Source organism: Rhinatrema bivittatum, chromosome 5, assembly GCF_901001135.1.
Source record: "Rhinatrema bivittatum chromosome 5, aRhiBiv1.1, whole genome shotgun sequence".
In the NCBI taxonomy this organism is placed as follows: domain Eukaryota; kingdom Metazoa; phylum Chordata; class Amphibia; order Gymnophiona; family Rhinatrematidae; genus Rhinatrema; species Rhinatrema bivittatum.
Genome location: NC_042619.1, coordinates 231,347,421 through 231,363,309, shown reverse-complemented (window position 1 = coordinate 231,363,309; position 15,889 = coordinate 231,347,421). Strand labels below are relative to the sequence as shown.

The 15,889-nt window shown below is 42.7% G+C and overlaps 1 protein-coding gene across 1 annotated transcript in view; it reads right to left on the bottom strand.

Annotated features, from left to right (window-relative positions):
- Window positions 1-15,889, bottom strand: part of F5 (coagulation factor V) — a 145,242-nt gene that overhangs the window by 91,065 nt on the left and 38,288 nt on the right. Inside the window, exons 3-8 of the mRNA XM_029603432.1 lie at window positions 14,726-14,848; window positions 10,885-11,097; window positions 9,568-9,726; window positions 6,583-6,804; window positions 4,312-4,477; window positions 2,472-2,616 (exon numbers count right to left, since the gene is read on the bottom strand). Of these exons, the coding sequence (XP_029459292.1) occupies window positions 2,472-2,616; window positions 4,312-4,477; window positions 6,583-6,804; window positions 9,568-9,726; window positions 10,885-11,097; window positions 14,726-14,848 (1,028 nt within the window). The remainder of the gene's footprint in view (window positions 1-2,471; window positions 2,617-4,311; window positions 4,478-6,582; window positions 6,805-9,567; window positions 9,727-10,884; window positions 11,098-14,725; window positions 14,849-15,889) is intronic.

The following is a 15,889-nucleotide window of genomic DNA, read 5'->3' as shown; positions in this document are numbered from 1 at the left end:
TTTTCAGAATAGATAAACCTATAAAAAAACTAGAAATTGGAATAACATTTTCAGAAATCTGTGGTGGCGAGTGGTAGGAAGGAAGAATCACTTTTCTTCTGTAGTACCAGCAAAGGCCCAAAGATGGCAGCATCCTATTATAATAGATGATACTGACACCTTGTGGCCACTAGGCTTAAATTATTCTTCTTGAAATCTTCTTTCAACAATCTATTTAATTAAAATCTATTATATTCCATTTATGTTAGTCCAGCCATTCTAAACAGGTTACAGAAGAATATTTACACAGCAAAACATTCAAACATGACAAAGCTTAGGGAGACACAAAATGACAGTCAATGATCAATCAAAGCGGTTTACATATTAAAAACATGTATGTATAGATACAATCCTCTGCAAGATATGCGCATAATGGACACACTGAGTACTGCAGCCCGCACAGACATATAACACAAGTTCCCCCAGGATTGTGGGTTAAAAAGCATTTCATAAGGAGGAATCCTGCCCTACCCTGCCCGTGGCCTTCCGAGGTTCCTGGGAGATGGAGAGATCACAGCTGTGTCGCACTGACGTCACTCTTCACGTCAGAGCAGAGCCCTCAAAGTCAGCTGGTGCAGGGACATAGGGTGACTGCTGAAATTGGTGGTGCACCAGAAAACTTGCTGCTATGTACTCTAGAATACAGTGCACCCTCCTACGTTAACCTGCGAGCACTACTTTCTTTGATGCAAAAAGCCTATCAAAATGTATGCTCACAGCAACCCAGTGCTTAGAGGGAACATTAACTAATCTCTTAAAATAAATCATCTAATCTACTAACAGCAGTTACAATAAAATATATGAATGAAAAAAATATTTGCTGCAAGAACATTCAAAACCACTTTCTATAAAGAGCAAATTTAAAATAGAAATGAGGACTAGATAACCATAATGTGTAAAAGCCAATAATAAGTACCATCATTTTCACAACAGGAATTAAAGTTACACAAGAACTGGACCTTACACAAGACAGACCCTCAACAAATGCAGAACAGAAATGTGCCAACAAAAACTGAACTAGAAACCACAAGCCCAACCATATAATGCAGTGCAACAATGGAAAAACAGAAACATCATCATTCCTTTCAAAACATCAAGCAATAAAATTGGAGATATAAAACATCATTCATAATATTCAAACAATCCTAAAAAAAGAATAAATGTCAAAACAGCCGATGAACATCCAATAATTTTAAAAACTTGCATAAATTTGTTCAAATATTTCCCAAACACTGATAAAAGATTTCAAAACATCTGATGAATAAAATATCCAATAATTTAAAAATGTTATAATATTAAATATATATATATTTTAAAACAATAGAAACATCAAATTACACCTAATAATTAAAACCAATAAGGATTTTAAAAAGAAATGGAGAATAAAACAGAGAATATCATAATGCCTTTGTATTGCTCCATGGTGTGACCACATCTTGAGCATTGTGTGCAGTTATGGTCACCACATCAAAGACATAGTAGAATTAGAAAAGGTACAGAGAAGGGCAACCAAAATGATAAAGGGGATGGAACAATTCTCCTATGAGGAAAGTATTAAAGAGGTTAGGGCTGTTTACTTTTTAGAAGAGATGGCTGAGGGTAGATATGACAGAGGTCTATAGAATAAGGAATGGAGTGGAAAGGGTAAACACAAATTGGTTGTTTAGTCTTTCAAATAGTACAAAGACTATGGGACACTCAATGAAGTTACTAGGTGATACATTTATGACAAATAGGAAAAAAATATTTTTCACTCAATCCATAATTAAAATATGGAATTCATTGCTGGAGGATGTGGTGAAAGTTGTTATTAGAGCTGGGTTTAAAAAAGGTTTAGACAAGTTCCTGGAAGAAAAGTCCATAAATCATTATTAAGGTGGACTTGGGGAAATCCATTGCTTTTCCCTGGGATAAGCAGCATGGAATCTATTGACCTTTTGGGATCCTGCCAGGTACTTGTGACCTGGATAGGCCACTGTTGGAGACAGGATGCTGAGCTTGATGGACCTTTGGTCTGACCCAGTATGGCAAATCTTATGTTCTTATGTTAAGATCATTTTTGGGAAGGTAGAAGCTCCTTCTTACAGCAAACACGTTATCACAAACCTGGACTGTGGCAAACTGAATTATACCTCTCAACTTTGCTGTATTTTTTGCTCTGCTATGATAAACCTTCACAATAAATATGACGCATTAGCTTTCAGCCTTTCTCTTAAGGAGAACCACACCCTGGAATTATCACAATTTAAAAGAAAAATCACACAGAACAATAATGAGGTCAATACTAGTGAACGGAGCAGAGTGCTGGAGTGTGAGGCAGAAAGAAGAACAAGAGAATCACACTTGAACAGGTGGCACGGCAGAGGGTGTCTAGGTTCAAGAGCCCACCATGAGCTTGGTGGAACGACGCGTGGCAGAAGAACGGCGCCTACCTTAACGCTGTCTCTGACTTGGGCTCTGATAATAGGGCCTAGGATTCCTGCTTCCACAGAATTGTCCACACGTTTGCTGAAGCTCCCATCTGTGTACTGCCGGAAGACTGCCTTCTTATACAGCTTCTTTTGCTGGCAAAACGACCTTGGAATGAGACAATAGAAACATACAAACAAAATATAATGGCAGACAAAAGACAAAAGGCCCAGGGCTTGCACTTTGCAGCTGCATGATTGCAGTCTTGAAGCTACCCTAGACATGGTTGCATCTTTGTCTCTTTCTCTAGTGTACTTTCACATGCAGGCAAAGTTTAGTTAACCTCATTTTGAAGGTACAACACTGGTTCAACGTAACAAATCTTGTTTTTGCAGCAAAAAAAAAAGTGTTTTAACAATAGCAATTAATAGTTCACATCATCTGTCACTATCTCTAATCCTGCTCAAAGATGCGACTTTGGAAAATAGGACTGCCTCAAAGCACAAATGGATGTGGAGCCAAGGTCACTGATACTGGATGGCAGCAGCTGTACCGGTTACTCACACGAGGTATCCTAGCGGCTAAGGAGTAGAAGCTGTTTTGCTTTAACTGCACTTTCTAGCAGCTGTTGCTAAAACCTGCTCTTCGAACATAACAGCTGCATTAATAAAAAATCAGGACCAGCAAACAGCTGCCCAGTGGTCTTTGTAACATGAGTTGATCCTTTCAGTTCCAGTTTCTAGCTGACAATGCCCATGTCAAGATAAAATAGTGCCACAGTTAGCAACAATGAATAACTCTATGGCCTCAGTACAGACCAAGGGCCACAGAGTCTGACCTATTACCCTATGACAAAAGCCAATGCCTACAGTATAGAGCAATGGGGATGCAATGGTGCACAGAATGCAGCATTCGGTCATGACTCCTGCCTCCAAGCCTGTATTCGTCTCAAAGACAGATAGTGGACATCAGTTTCTGTGGCCTAACATCTTTTGTGAGTCCAGGGAATGCAGTCGACAATTGTGTTCATTATCACTAGGACCGAGCCGAGACAAAAAACATTGCACACCATTCTTAATATTTTAAGTCAAAGCTACTTTAAATCACAAAATTATGCATCCTGCGGATGCTGAATTTTAATTTCATTCAGTGTTTTCACTGCTGAAGGTCAGCTAAAAGGGTAGTGCCCTTTTTGTGACAAGGTTTTAACTTTTGGTTTTATATTTCAGAGAAAACTTACACTGGATCTAAAGTGAACTATCAGTGTTTATACTCTCCTCACCAGTAAAGAACGAATTGGGAGCCCCTGAGGCAGTCATTCGCAACGTGATATCATGCCGGGCTCGTTTAACCTGTTCAAGGGGAAGTATATGTTTTTTATAAGCAGTCAAAAAACTTTTAAAAAATTGTTTATAAAGGGACTTTCCATCTTAGGACCGATGATTATGTGTGACCTTCAGCAGTGAAAACTCTGAACGAAATTAAAATTCAGCATCCGCAGGATGGTATGATGGACCTTCGCTTGAAACTTTTAAGGTATTCTCCGCTGCATAATTTTTTTAAGGTAGCTTTGACTGAAAATATTAAGAATGGTGTACAACTTTTTTTTGTGACATTATTGCTTCATTTGGATTCTGCTTGGACTTTTCTCTAGTGATTGAGTAAGCTTCTACGTCCAGACTGTGTTCCCCTGCAGTGCACTTCGGGATAAGTAGTAGCGTACTCTGCACCCAGTCAGTAGTCCCCATTATAAAATGTAGGACGCAGTCATTCATGGCCCTAAGAAGGCACCTTGCAGGGTGCGGCACGGTGCAAAAAGGTCCCTAAGTCATTCCCTGCCCTCTGTTCTGACCTCCCTCTTACCTGTCGGCATTCTCAGGAAAGGAGAAAGTATAGTCCCACACTACTTCTTCAGCAGCAATGAAGTATTCCCAGGACTTTATCTGACGCCTCTGCAGGAAGGAAGCCTTCTTCACCTTGGTTTCTTTGCCCGTGCACTGCGTCACTTTGAGGTAAGCGTGCATTCCAGCTGTTTCAGAACAAGAGAGAGAGACAGTCAAAGGCCTGCACGTTACCGCAAGCACCCACGGATCGGCTTTTCCTCCCTTTCCTCCTTTGATGTTTTTCTGCACTGTGCACCCTCAAACCGTCAGCAAAATGATCCCCACGCGACCACGCGCAGACCAGAGGGGTCTCCGGCTTCCTTGCTCGACATCCAAGGAGGGGGGGAGGAGAGGGGGTGGTGACCGCAGCCCCGCGGAGAAGCCCTCGTTTTCCCCAGCGTTTCCAATCTAAACGCTAACGCACATCTCCGTGGCTTACGAAAATGACTCCCTCCCGTGACCTTTTTCAACAGTGTCACTCTTTCCCTCGAGTCATTTTTCATAAATATTGCTTTTGCTCTTCTTATGTGTGCAAACCCCCACTCCCCCCCCCCCATTTTGTCCTTTTCTCCTGTTTTTAAAAATCTCCTTCTCTAAGTCCATTCTTCAGCTGCTTAGTGCAGAATTGATGCTCTTGGAAGATGGCTCTCTTGGGAGGGGGTCGAGGGTAAGAAGGGGAATGCAACTTTAGATCCTATTCCCAAGGGCCACAAAAAGGGCTGGTTTTCAGAGTAATAAAAATATGTAAACAGATCTGAGGAAAGCTCATTGTGGACACCTTGAAAACCAGACCCGTTTGCCCCCTCTCCCTCACCCGAGGACCGGAGACGAGAACCCTCACTCTAGGTGTACCAGTGCGATATCTATATAGAGCTCTGAAACAGATCACCACAGTAGTCCCTGTTCTTATTTATTTTTCACTTTGTTGAATCATAAATCCAGATGAAGACAAACACCTTGCTTTCAAAGGTCTCCAAAGAGGCACAGGGTGATGAAGTAGCTCACCCAATGCCACATAGTAAGCTGTAGGTGCTCAGTAGTTACACTTTTTTTTTTTTTTTTTTTTAAATCCTGACATGAAAAAGACAACAAATAAGTTTGCCCCTCTTGCAAAGTCACTTTGTGAGTCTGGTGATCAAATTTAACGGCCTTCAGGCCTACGGTGCAGGAGAGCTATCAGCCCTGCCCTTCCACATCCAGCTCTCGCTGTCACATAGCTACAGGATCTTGGGAAAAGTCGCATCTTTGAGCAGGATTAGAGATAGTGACAGATGATGTGAACTATTAATTGCTATTGTTAAAACACTTTTTTTTTGCTGCAAAAACAAGATTTATTAAAGTTGAACCAGTGTGTACCTTCAAAATGAGGTTAACTAAACTTTGCCTGCATGTGAAAGTTTACTAGAGAAAGAGACAAAGATGCAACCATCTAGGGTAGCTTCAAGACTGCAATCATGCAGCTGCAAAGTGCATGCCCTGGGCCTTTTGTCTTTTGTCTGCCATTATATTTTGTTTGTATGTTTCTATTGTCTCATTCCCAGGTCGTTTTGCCAGCAAAAGAAGCTGTATAAGAAGGCAGTCTTCCGGCAGTACAATTCTTAAATAAAAAAAGGTGGAAAAATGTGAGGAAAGATTCAAATTCACAATGCAATTAAACTTTATTAACTTCCAAAATTATATTCCATAGGAGGCTGAACAAGAAGATTCAGGCTGCTATATCACTTAGTTTCAACAAACCAACTTGTAAGAGCCCCATGAAAAGTCCCTATAATACAGGTATAGTCAAATCCCCCAACATGTTTCGCCAAATAGCTTCTTCAGGAGGGACATTGCTGGGTGTATAAGTCTTAAATGTGAACAAGCAAGCAGCGTCTCCAGCGGAAAGACGTTCTTAAAGAACGCCATTTTTTTTTTCGCTTGGAGCTACTTCTCTTAATATAGTTCTTGAAATATCTTGGATCAAATGTTTTTAGACTGAAATGGTCCTTCTGTCTAGTTCTATATATCACTAGTCCCTCTTTACCGCCTGTTATAAAGGTTTTACTTGCTCCCTGTTTTCTTCTCCTTTTCAAAATCATCCTCATTTCCACCTGCCTACCAGGCCCCTCATCCATTCCATCCTTTTTCCTCTTCCATTTTGTCCCTCACTTTTCCTTCTACCCCCAATCCCTCACCCTCTACACTCCTGACACAATCTATCGGCACAGCTGGGTGGCACCACTCTACTGCTTGTTTGCAGATGTTGCCTTGCCTTGCAGGTGCTTGTGGACAAGAGAAGATATCAGCCACCTTCCTTCATGGCGCAGTGTCATATTCGCCGTGGTGGATGCAGCTGCAACAAGGTTAATGACCGACACCTTCTGCTTCTTTTCTTCCAAGACTTGAGCATTAAAATGGATGGAGAAGATCTCTGGACTGGAGCTCATGCCTATGATATGCCAGCTAATGTTATCATAGTTGCAGGCTTCTGCATCTGAAATACAAGTGATATTTTTTTCATATTAAAGCTGTAGGTCAGCATTTCAAAAACTGCCCTGCCCAGTGCAATTATGAATGAAGCTTTTTCTGCATACAAACTTTAACTAATGGATGAAACATTCAAATATTTAGCAGGCTTCAATTACAGGAAGTTGCAATTTTATTTAAAAAAAAAAAAAAAAAAAAGAATCTCAGGGGGTTGAAACAAAGTTGGAAGGAGGGAGGCTTAGAAGAAGTAAGAGGAAATATTTCTTTACTGAGAGGGTGGCAGATGTCCAGAATAACCTATCAGTAGATGTGTGGAAACCAATATAGTGATAGAATTTATTCACACTTGGGACAGATACAGAGGGCAGTCGTACAGAAAATGGTTGAAAGGTTGGGTAAAAGCTGATGGAAGGGTCTGGGTGCTGGTTCAGATATGGAAAGATGTATACCTATCTATCTAGAATAGTAGAGGATCAAAGAGGAAAGGCAGATAAAGAGCGACATGCTGCAGGCAGTCAAATATGTATGTTCAACAGATTGGATGTATCCTTGGCTAGATCAGTGTAGATGGGAACAACCAGGCAGAGAGGGTGGGCTAACTTGTTCTTATGTGTCATCATCTACTCTGGGGCCTGATTCCCTAAGGCTCTACTGCATACGCTGCGTCTATGGGAGAAGACCTGGATGAATCAGGCCTTATGTTACTATCTAACAACTTTGTCAAAATGAAGTTTCCATTGAAATAACACGTGTTGCTGTATTGCCTGGTAGTTATTTACTGTGACAGGTGTTTCATTCCTTACAAAAACTTTTTCTCCAATAAAATATACTGGCAGGATGTAGGACTGCAGAAAATGTTCTTTTATCAGGAAGTTCACTGCAACAGATTTCAATAGCATGATTTATTGAACTTGTTAGTAATCCTGAGATATATTTTGCATTCCTCCTATTAAAGAATGTGGCATAGTAGTTAGGTTTAGGGCCTTGTAGCCTCACAGCGCCCCCATTGGTTTGTTCCTGCTTGTAAAAAAGCGAGTGACCTCTACTATCTGTGGATTTTTAGTTAGAAGTAGCTCTTCCTTTCATTTCTCTTTACTCTGAAAAAATTAAGACTTGGCTGTGAACATGGAGAAAGTAATTTCCAACTTATCCCCAGTGGTTGGTGGCACAGCTCTAGTGATATTTTTTATAACTCTTTATAAAAAACAAATTTTTTGGCATACAACAGAAATAAGGAAAAAAAAAATACAGCTCATATAGAACCTCAATAACAAACCTGTAAAACAATGAGTTACAAAGAAGATGACCCGGGTTGACCATAATATTGATGATTGATGATAAATACCCCACACATTATTATACTTAAACGATTCCCCAGCCATAACAAGCCAAAACTTTTCCAAATCACACACTTGCACTTTCCAGTGGGCCATAGTTGGGTGAAATTTCCATAAAGTGGCAATGGTGAAACGAGCAGCCACTAACAGTTGGCCAACGCAAGTTATGGAATTTTTTAGGAATAAAAGATTCCCGTCCAGCTACCTAGTAAACCCAACAAAGGTGTAATATGAATGGGGATATTTAAGATGTCAGAGATCTCCTGGGTCACCTGCAACCAAAACCGATGTAAAGATGGGCAAAACCACCACATACATATATACATTCCCATCTGACCACAGCCCCACCAATAGTCAGGACTCAAATCAGAAAGAAATTTAGAGTAATATACAGGCATACGATACATTCTGTGGAGCAACTTGATCATAAGTTCAGTACATCCAGCACAAATAGTGATGTGGTGAGCCGAGAGCCAGATACTTTTCCAAGCTTGTGTGCCCAAGTTCAAAGCCAAATCATTATTCCACTTTGCAATCAAGGTGGGTGCTGCAGAGGAGCCATATCTGTCTCTCAAGAGACTTTTGTATACCATGGTTATCCCCTTACGCTTGGTTCTGAGTGGGTCAACCAATGGAAAATGACGTACTAAATCATCTCTTAAGTGGAGAAAAGTGGCCCTTGAATTCCGAGCTAAACCAAATTCCTCCATTAAAACAGAAAATTCCATGAAAGCATCATCCTTCCACAACTGAGAAAGACTAAGCCCTTTTCTCTCCAGTCTGTGTATATTGGAGAAAAAGTGACCTCTAGTGATTTTTATAGTTAATTACTCTGTGTGATTTTTTTTTTTTTGTCAGGAGGAAGATTTTATCCCACCCTTCCTACCAAGAAAGTTTTCTTTGGTCATCTTGGTGTTCCTTAGCCTAAGGGATTCCTTTGTCCATCCAGCAAAACTGGAGAAAAAGGAGAGAATACATAACTGGCATCATCACCGGAAAGAGAGAAGAGAACCTGAGCTCCCATTCTGGATGCAACAACAAAAGCAACTGGCTGAAGAGCTGCATTCGGATACACGGGAGATGGAAAGGAGAAAATCAGAGAGGTTTCATATTCCATTCAAAAGATAAAAGAAGGGACCCGGAGGATAGATCAAGGGACCACCGTTTGTGAGTATTATCTAAGAGAGGCTTGTATAAAGTGCTGGAACTATTTCTTCAGCAAAGTTTGTTGGAACGTCATCACAGTCCCCAGCTTGTTTACTGGCACTCACCAAAGAACTACTCCGGAAAGAAGAGAAAAAAAAGAAGAGAGACAGCATTATCACAGGGCTTAGCCCCAGTAATGAGTGTGATCCATGACTCTCTGAAGGTTACTCGAGTCGGGAGCTAGGTGTACACCCGCAGTGGCTGCTTAAATAATCATTCAGACTCACCTGGTGATGTCCCATTGATGTAACCATTAATAGTGTACATTAAAGCTCCCTCTTCCAAAGATGGGGGCTTGAACCAGCTTTTCCCCTCATCAAAGATGGCAAACATCAGCACATATTCCCTATCAAACATCTTTTGGGACCCATCTTCCTTTAGGCTTCCTGTGGAGGCAGGACACAAAAATCATCTCCAGCAACAACAAAAGCTATCCCAGAGACATCCAAGTACATCAGCAGGGACCATCTGCCTGTTCAGCAGCATGTGAATTGTTTATTTATTTAAAATAATGTATAAATATATATATACTGTCTTCCTCTTCTAAAGAACATTCAGAGTCAATATCAATTACTCAATATCAATTTCCAGACCTGTGGCCATCACATAGCATTAGATAATGAATATTCTACTGTCTAATGAGATTAGACAGTAGAGATTACGGTCTAAAGAAACCTTTTGCGCTTGTTCCTCCAGCTTTGCATACGGAAACTGAGTATACAAAAAAGAATTTTAACCTGAGCAGAAAGCTGGAAGTTATAGAGCAGTTAGATAGAGGAAACTCAAAAGATCCCACTGTCTAGACCAGGGGTTCTCACCCCAGCTGTCGAGACACACCCAGCCAGTCAGGTTTTCAGGATATCCACACTGAATATACATCTGAGATTGATTTGCATACAAGGGAAGAAGTGCATGCGAATTTGTTGTGGATATCCTGAAAATCAAACTGGCTGGGTGTCTCCCAAGGGCTGGGCTGAGAATCACTGGTTCTCACAAAGTTAGGCTGAGAGGTCACTTCCAGCCCAGGAGGTACTAAGGAAGCTTCCCTTTCCTATGCTGATCAGGAAGCAGGCACACGTCTGTAGAGACTCCATGAAGTGGGGCCAGAGTCTGGGATTATGGGATTAGGGGGTTTGCAGAGGAGCATACCATTTCTTACAGCTTCCCCTGTGAGGTTGGCTGGAATAGTAAGTTCCTGTCTTCTGAAAGGCAGGCAGAGTGGGAGGTCACTGTGATATTTCTATTTGGCCTTTGAAGGAGAGGCACTGTATTACATCTCAATACCAGAAGACACATTTTACTAAACTCTCAGGGAGGATGATCTACTTCCTTTTATGTGCTGGTCCTCTTTTCCTTTTTTGGAGCCATGAAGGCAAATTTCTTCTAGGGGAAGACAAAGCCAACACTTAGCAGGCTTCCCTGGCTCAGCGGCTGCCGGAAAGAGCCAAAGGAGATTCAAGGTGGTCAGCATTTCAGTCTCCCATCAGCCTAACCGACCACGTTACCAAGTGTGTGTACGAAAAGAGAAGGAGGAAGGTCCTGACCTTCTTTGCAGATAAGCAACGGTCCAATCAGCCCGGCATTAAGATCCTGCACCATGTCTTGATGTGAATAGTAGACGTAGGTGAGACAGGCTGGGTCTGCTTCCTTGGGCCCAATGTCTTTGGTGATCTCCCAGACGTAGGTGAACGCTTCCCCTGGAAGCACGGCATCGTCCTTCTTTTCTGAAGGAAATGTGTTATCAGCATAAAGTGCTCCTGAAAAGAAAAAAAAAAAGCAAGAACGAGAGGCTTAAGGGAAAGGAAACGTGTTTTCTGCTGCAGGTCCCATTCTGTCCCCAGTGCTGAAACCATCACTTTAAACCACGGCTCCAGCATCACAAGGCATCTCCGTTTCCTTGGTAAGGAAAGATTATTTGCTTAAAGTTTGCTGCTGCACCCAGAGATGAGCCAGTGTGCTTCTCTGTTCAATCTACAAGTCCTGATTCAAAGGGGAGTCGGGGTGGGGGTGGTCGCACGGTTGCGGACCACACGGGTGGTTTCAACAGGCACGCTTTATCCGCCTTTTCAAAGGGAAACGGCACAGGCACTTCCCCTTTGAAAATTCGGATGCAGCGCACACATTTAAACCGCCGGTGTAGTTTCCACATCCTGTTTTGTGCAGGCGGCCTGGGGGGGGCAGAGGCAATGATGGGCTAAGTTTAAAAATGTCATGTATGCATACTATTCTCCTCCCCCCCCCCCCCCCCCCCGGAAACCTGAACAAACCCAAAGGAATCGCCTCCTCCCTTTCCTTTTGAATACAGGTAAAAATAAGCATATGTTTTACCCACTCTGAGGGTGGCAATTTCAGATTGGCCGACTTACCCGGGTAAATCAGAATTCACCCATGTAAATGGCTTTGAAAACTGACCCCGGCACCAAGTTACCTTTTCCAATTCTATGAAGTTGGCCTCTCTTTTTTTTTTTTAAACATGCAAAGTTTCAACTCGCTAACAAATAGGGCCAGCACATTGCTTCTTACAACGTATGGCGGATCCCGAAGGAAGAGAGGTAGTGTGGGGGGGGGGGGAGTAGTTAAAAGGTGATGTTGTCAGGGACTCTCTGTACAAGGGCAACATCTGCCAAGGGCACTGCTGGCGGCACTGGTGACAGAAGAGGCTTTTCTTCCAGCCCTCATAGAAATTCTACCCTTCCTCATGCTCCATAAGAAAGAGAACTTTATATTGCAGAAAAACCATTATTTTATGTTCTCCATCTTTCCATATAATCTGTGGTCTATGGTTTACCTTTCCAATGCACCATTTACAGAAGTAAACACTTGGGAATCAGTGCTAAACATTCCACCTTCATTAAGCAAACAGCTCTCAATGGGCCTCGCTTTAATTTAAAAAATATATATTTTTTTCTCTACAGTGCACTCGCAGGCCTAAGAATTGTTTTGAGTCTTGATGTAAGAGAAAGTCAAATAAGCTAATCAGAATGCAACTCTGCTGTACTGTGAGACACAAAGAGATGGGGGGAAACAACTTCGATTGAATCCAACCTACCTCCATCCCTTCAGAGTGCCCCCAGGAACAGGGGTTTAAGAACATGGTTTGCAGATCTAGAACCACTAGAATTTTTGGTGCTTTGAGTTTGCCACTTCCTTCCACAGCACCTAATGCCACAGGAGGAGCTCCCTTGGCTTCCTGTGCTTATGACATCTAAACAACAGAAGAATGACTCCCAGCTGCTTATCCTCCTTTCCACAGCCTCTAACTACAGAACTTGCTCACAAGCTGCCCGCACTCCCTTCCACAATCTCTAACCAACAGAAGAGCTCTGTCAGCTGCCTGTGCTTCCTTCCACAATCTCTAACCAATAGAAGAGCTCTGTCAGCTGCCTGTGCTTCCTTCCACAATCTCTAACCAATAGAAGAGCTCTGTCAGCTGCCCGGGCTTCCTTCCACAATCTCTAACCAATAGCAGCTCTCTCACAATGTCTGTGCTCCTTTCCACAGCTTCTAACCAATAAAATTCCTCTCCCAGCTCTTTATATTCCTTTCCACAGTCTCCAGTCAATGGGAGAACTCTTTCAAGTTGTCTGAGCTACTACCAAAGCCAGGTCATGGCTATTAGCCAAGCCCCCAAAAGTATAGGTTGTTGTTATTGGCACAAGACAAGGCTGATCAACAAAATTACAATTCCTACAACATTTTATTTATTATTTATTTATTTATTTTATTTAATAACTTTTTTATACCGGCATTCGTAGGACACATCATGTCGGTTTACAAAAAACTGAGAAGGAAAGGAAATTACAATGAACAGGGGAGGGGGTAACTGGGTGAGTACACAAGTAAAAGAGAGGATATTTAACAAGCAGCGATACAACTATTTGCATTCGGTTAGGGTTATATATGCAAATGAACTAATATACAATGTTACATGGCATGTGCACTTGACATATTTAGCATGTGGAACTTGATTACAGTAGCGCGGGGCTTGTGCACTTGATACACAGTGACGGTTACAGAGGGGGGGGGTGGGGGGGGGTGTGGGGGGGGGGGGGGGGGGGGGGGGGGGGGGGGGGGGAAGTTCTGGGGTGGTTGAAAAGTATCAGGTAAGGGTATAGGCTAGGTTGGGATTAAGGTGAATAATGGGTAAACATCGGCTAGGATTGGGTGGAATTAGGGTATGCTTGTTTAAAGAGCCTACCCTAATTCCACCCAATCCTAGCCGATGTTTACCCATTATTCACCTTAATCCCAACCTAGCCTATACCCTTACCTGATACTTTTCAACCACCCCAGAACTTCCCCCCCCCCCACACCCCCCTCCCCTGCAACCTTCCCCCCCCCCACACCCCCCCCCCTCTGTAACCGTCACTGTGTATTTTAACAGACACACAAAAACAACAGTAGATTCCGTATCCCATGTCATCTAGTTTCTGGTGTGTACACATGCACACATACATAAATATATGTATATTTATTTATTTAAAATCTCTTGTATACCGCTTATACACACACACACACACTCATCTATAGATAGATATAGATAGATACACACAAAAGTCAATGAAACAGTTGTGTGTGTCTGCACCTAATGCAACCACAGCTAAGGTATCCTCACTATGGGGTAGATTTTCAAAGGGTACGCGCATAACCCCCGAAAACCTACCCCTGCGTGCGCTGAGCCTATTTTGCATAGGCTCGGCGGCGCGCGCAAGCCCCAGGACGTGCGTATATATAGAAACATAGAAATGACGGCAGAAGAAGACCGAACTGCCCATCAAGTCTGCCCAGCAAGCTCCGCACTTTATCTTTTTTTTTTTTTTTAATCTTTTTCTCTCACCCACCTGTTACTATTGGCTTCCAGTACCCTCCAGCCCTAATTCCCCTCCACCCCACCACAAAAATGGGCGGTCCGTGGGTGTGGCTGGGGGCGTGATGGCGGTCCGGGGGCGGGGCCGAGTGCTCCGACACAGCGGCCGGGGGGATTTAGGTAGGGCTGGGGGGTGGTTTACATAGGGGAAGGGAGGGAAAGGTGGGGGGGGGGAGCTAAAAAAAGTTCCCTCCAAGGCCGCTCCGATTTTGGAGCGGCCTTGGAGGAAACAGGGAAAGCCATCAGGGCTCCCCTTGGGCTTGGCGTGTGCAAGGTGCTCAAGTGTGCACCCCCTTGTGCGCGCCAACCCCGAATTTTATAACATGCATGCGACAGCACGCGCATGTTATAAAATCGGGTGTACATTTGTGCGCGCCAGGTAGCGTGCACAAATGTACCCCGCGCGCATAAAATTTAAAATTGGCCTCAAAGATTTTATTGATTGAAATGTATCTCTCACCTTTCCAGTTTGCTCACTCAGTCCCAATGTCCCAAGCAGATAGGACAGACCTACTCACCTTCAGACCTCTTCCCATAATTGATCCCTTGTGGAAGAATGGTAAGAGGCTTATCAGCCAGGTTCTTAAAAGTGACTTCCAGAGTGTCTCCCACTTCGGCCCGTAGTGTTGGTCCAAGAATACCTATTGAGAACCAAAAATTCAGAGAAGAAATCATGAAATTTATGCATTGATCAAAGGAGCAGTTCTGGGTTTTTTTTTTCCATTAGACTGGTAGCCATAGTCCTAGAGAAAAGTGCAGTCACTGTAGTCTGTGATACCTTTTAAAGGATCAAATAAAACAATATAATAGTCACATCTGAACAAGATCTCAAAAGCTCAGGTACCTCATCTGTTTTTTTGTTGGTGCTTTGAAAGGTTTCACTGCATACTAGGTAAGGAATAAAACCTAGGCAAGTGTGCAATGGTAAAGATCGGTGCATATCTCAAGAATAATGCCAGTGGTCAAAGTGCCTACAGCACCTTAGATGACCACACAACACAATATTATTTCAATCACAACATACAGTATTTAACATAATTTTTTTTTTTTAAAAAGGTTTCCTAAACATTTTGTTTTTACTTATCTCGTTGTCATGCTTTAAAGGATGACTTCTCCAAGCTCCTCTCTCAAGCACAGTTTTTATATTGTAGGGGAGCTATGGGTATTTCAATGATTGATTATTTGCTTGTGTGATAATCGATTCCTCCAAGATGGCAGGATTTAAAGATGGCTCGGTGTAGTATGAAGCCCTCCCACCTCCCACCCCATAAATGGAGAAATTACTTACCTGATAATTTCGTTTTCCTTAGTGGAGGAAGATGGATTCAGGACCAATGGGTTATGAGCTTCCCTGCTAGCAGATGGAGACAGAGTCAGGTTTCAAAGCTGACATCACCTTAGATATAGCCCTGCAGTGACCTCAACCCTTCAGTTTTCTTTTCAAAAGCCACTGTGTTACGGATCTGAAGGTGGACCCTTAGTCCGAGGTAGAGTTGGCGCTACCTAGGAGAGAATAAACCCTCTTAGGTCCCTACCGTCAGAAGGCAAGGCCCGGTAAAGCAGAAGTTGAACAGGTACTTCACCACTGAAAGCCCGCGGTCCCCCCAGGAGGACCCAGGCTGCTTGGACTTAGGTGAATCACTGAAGACTGAAGATAGGTCTGGATGCAAGCACCTCCTGCA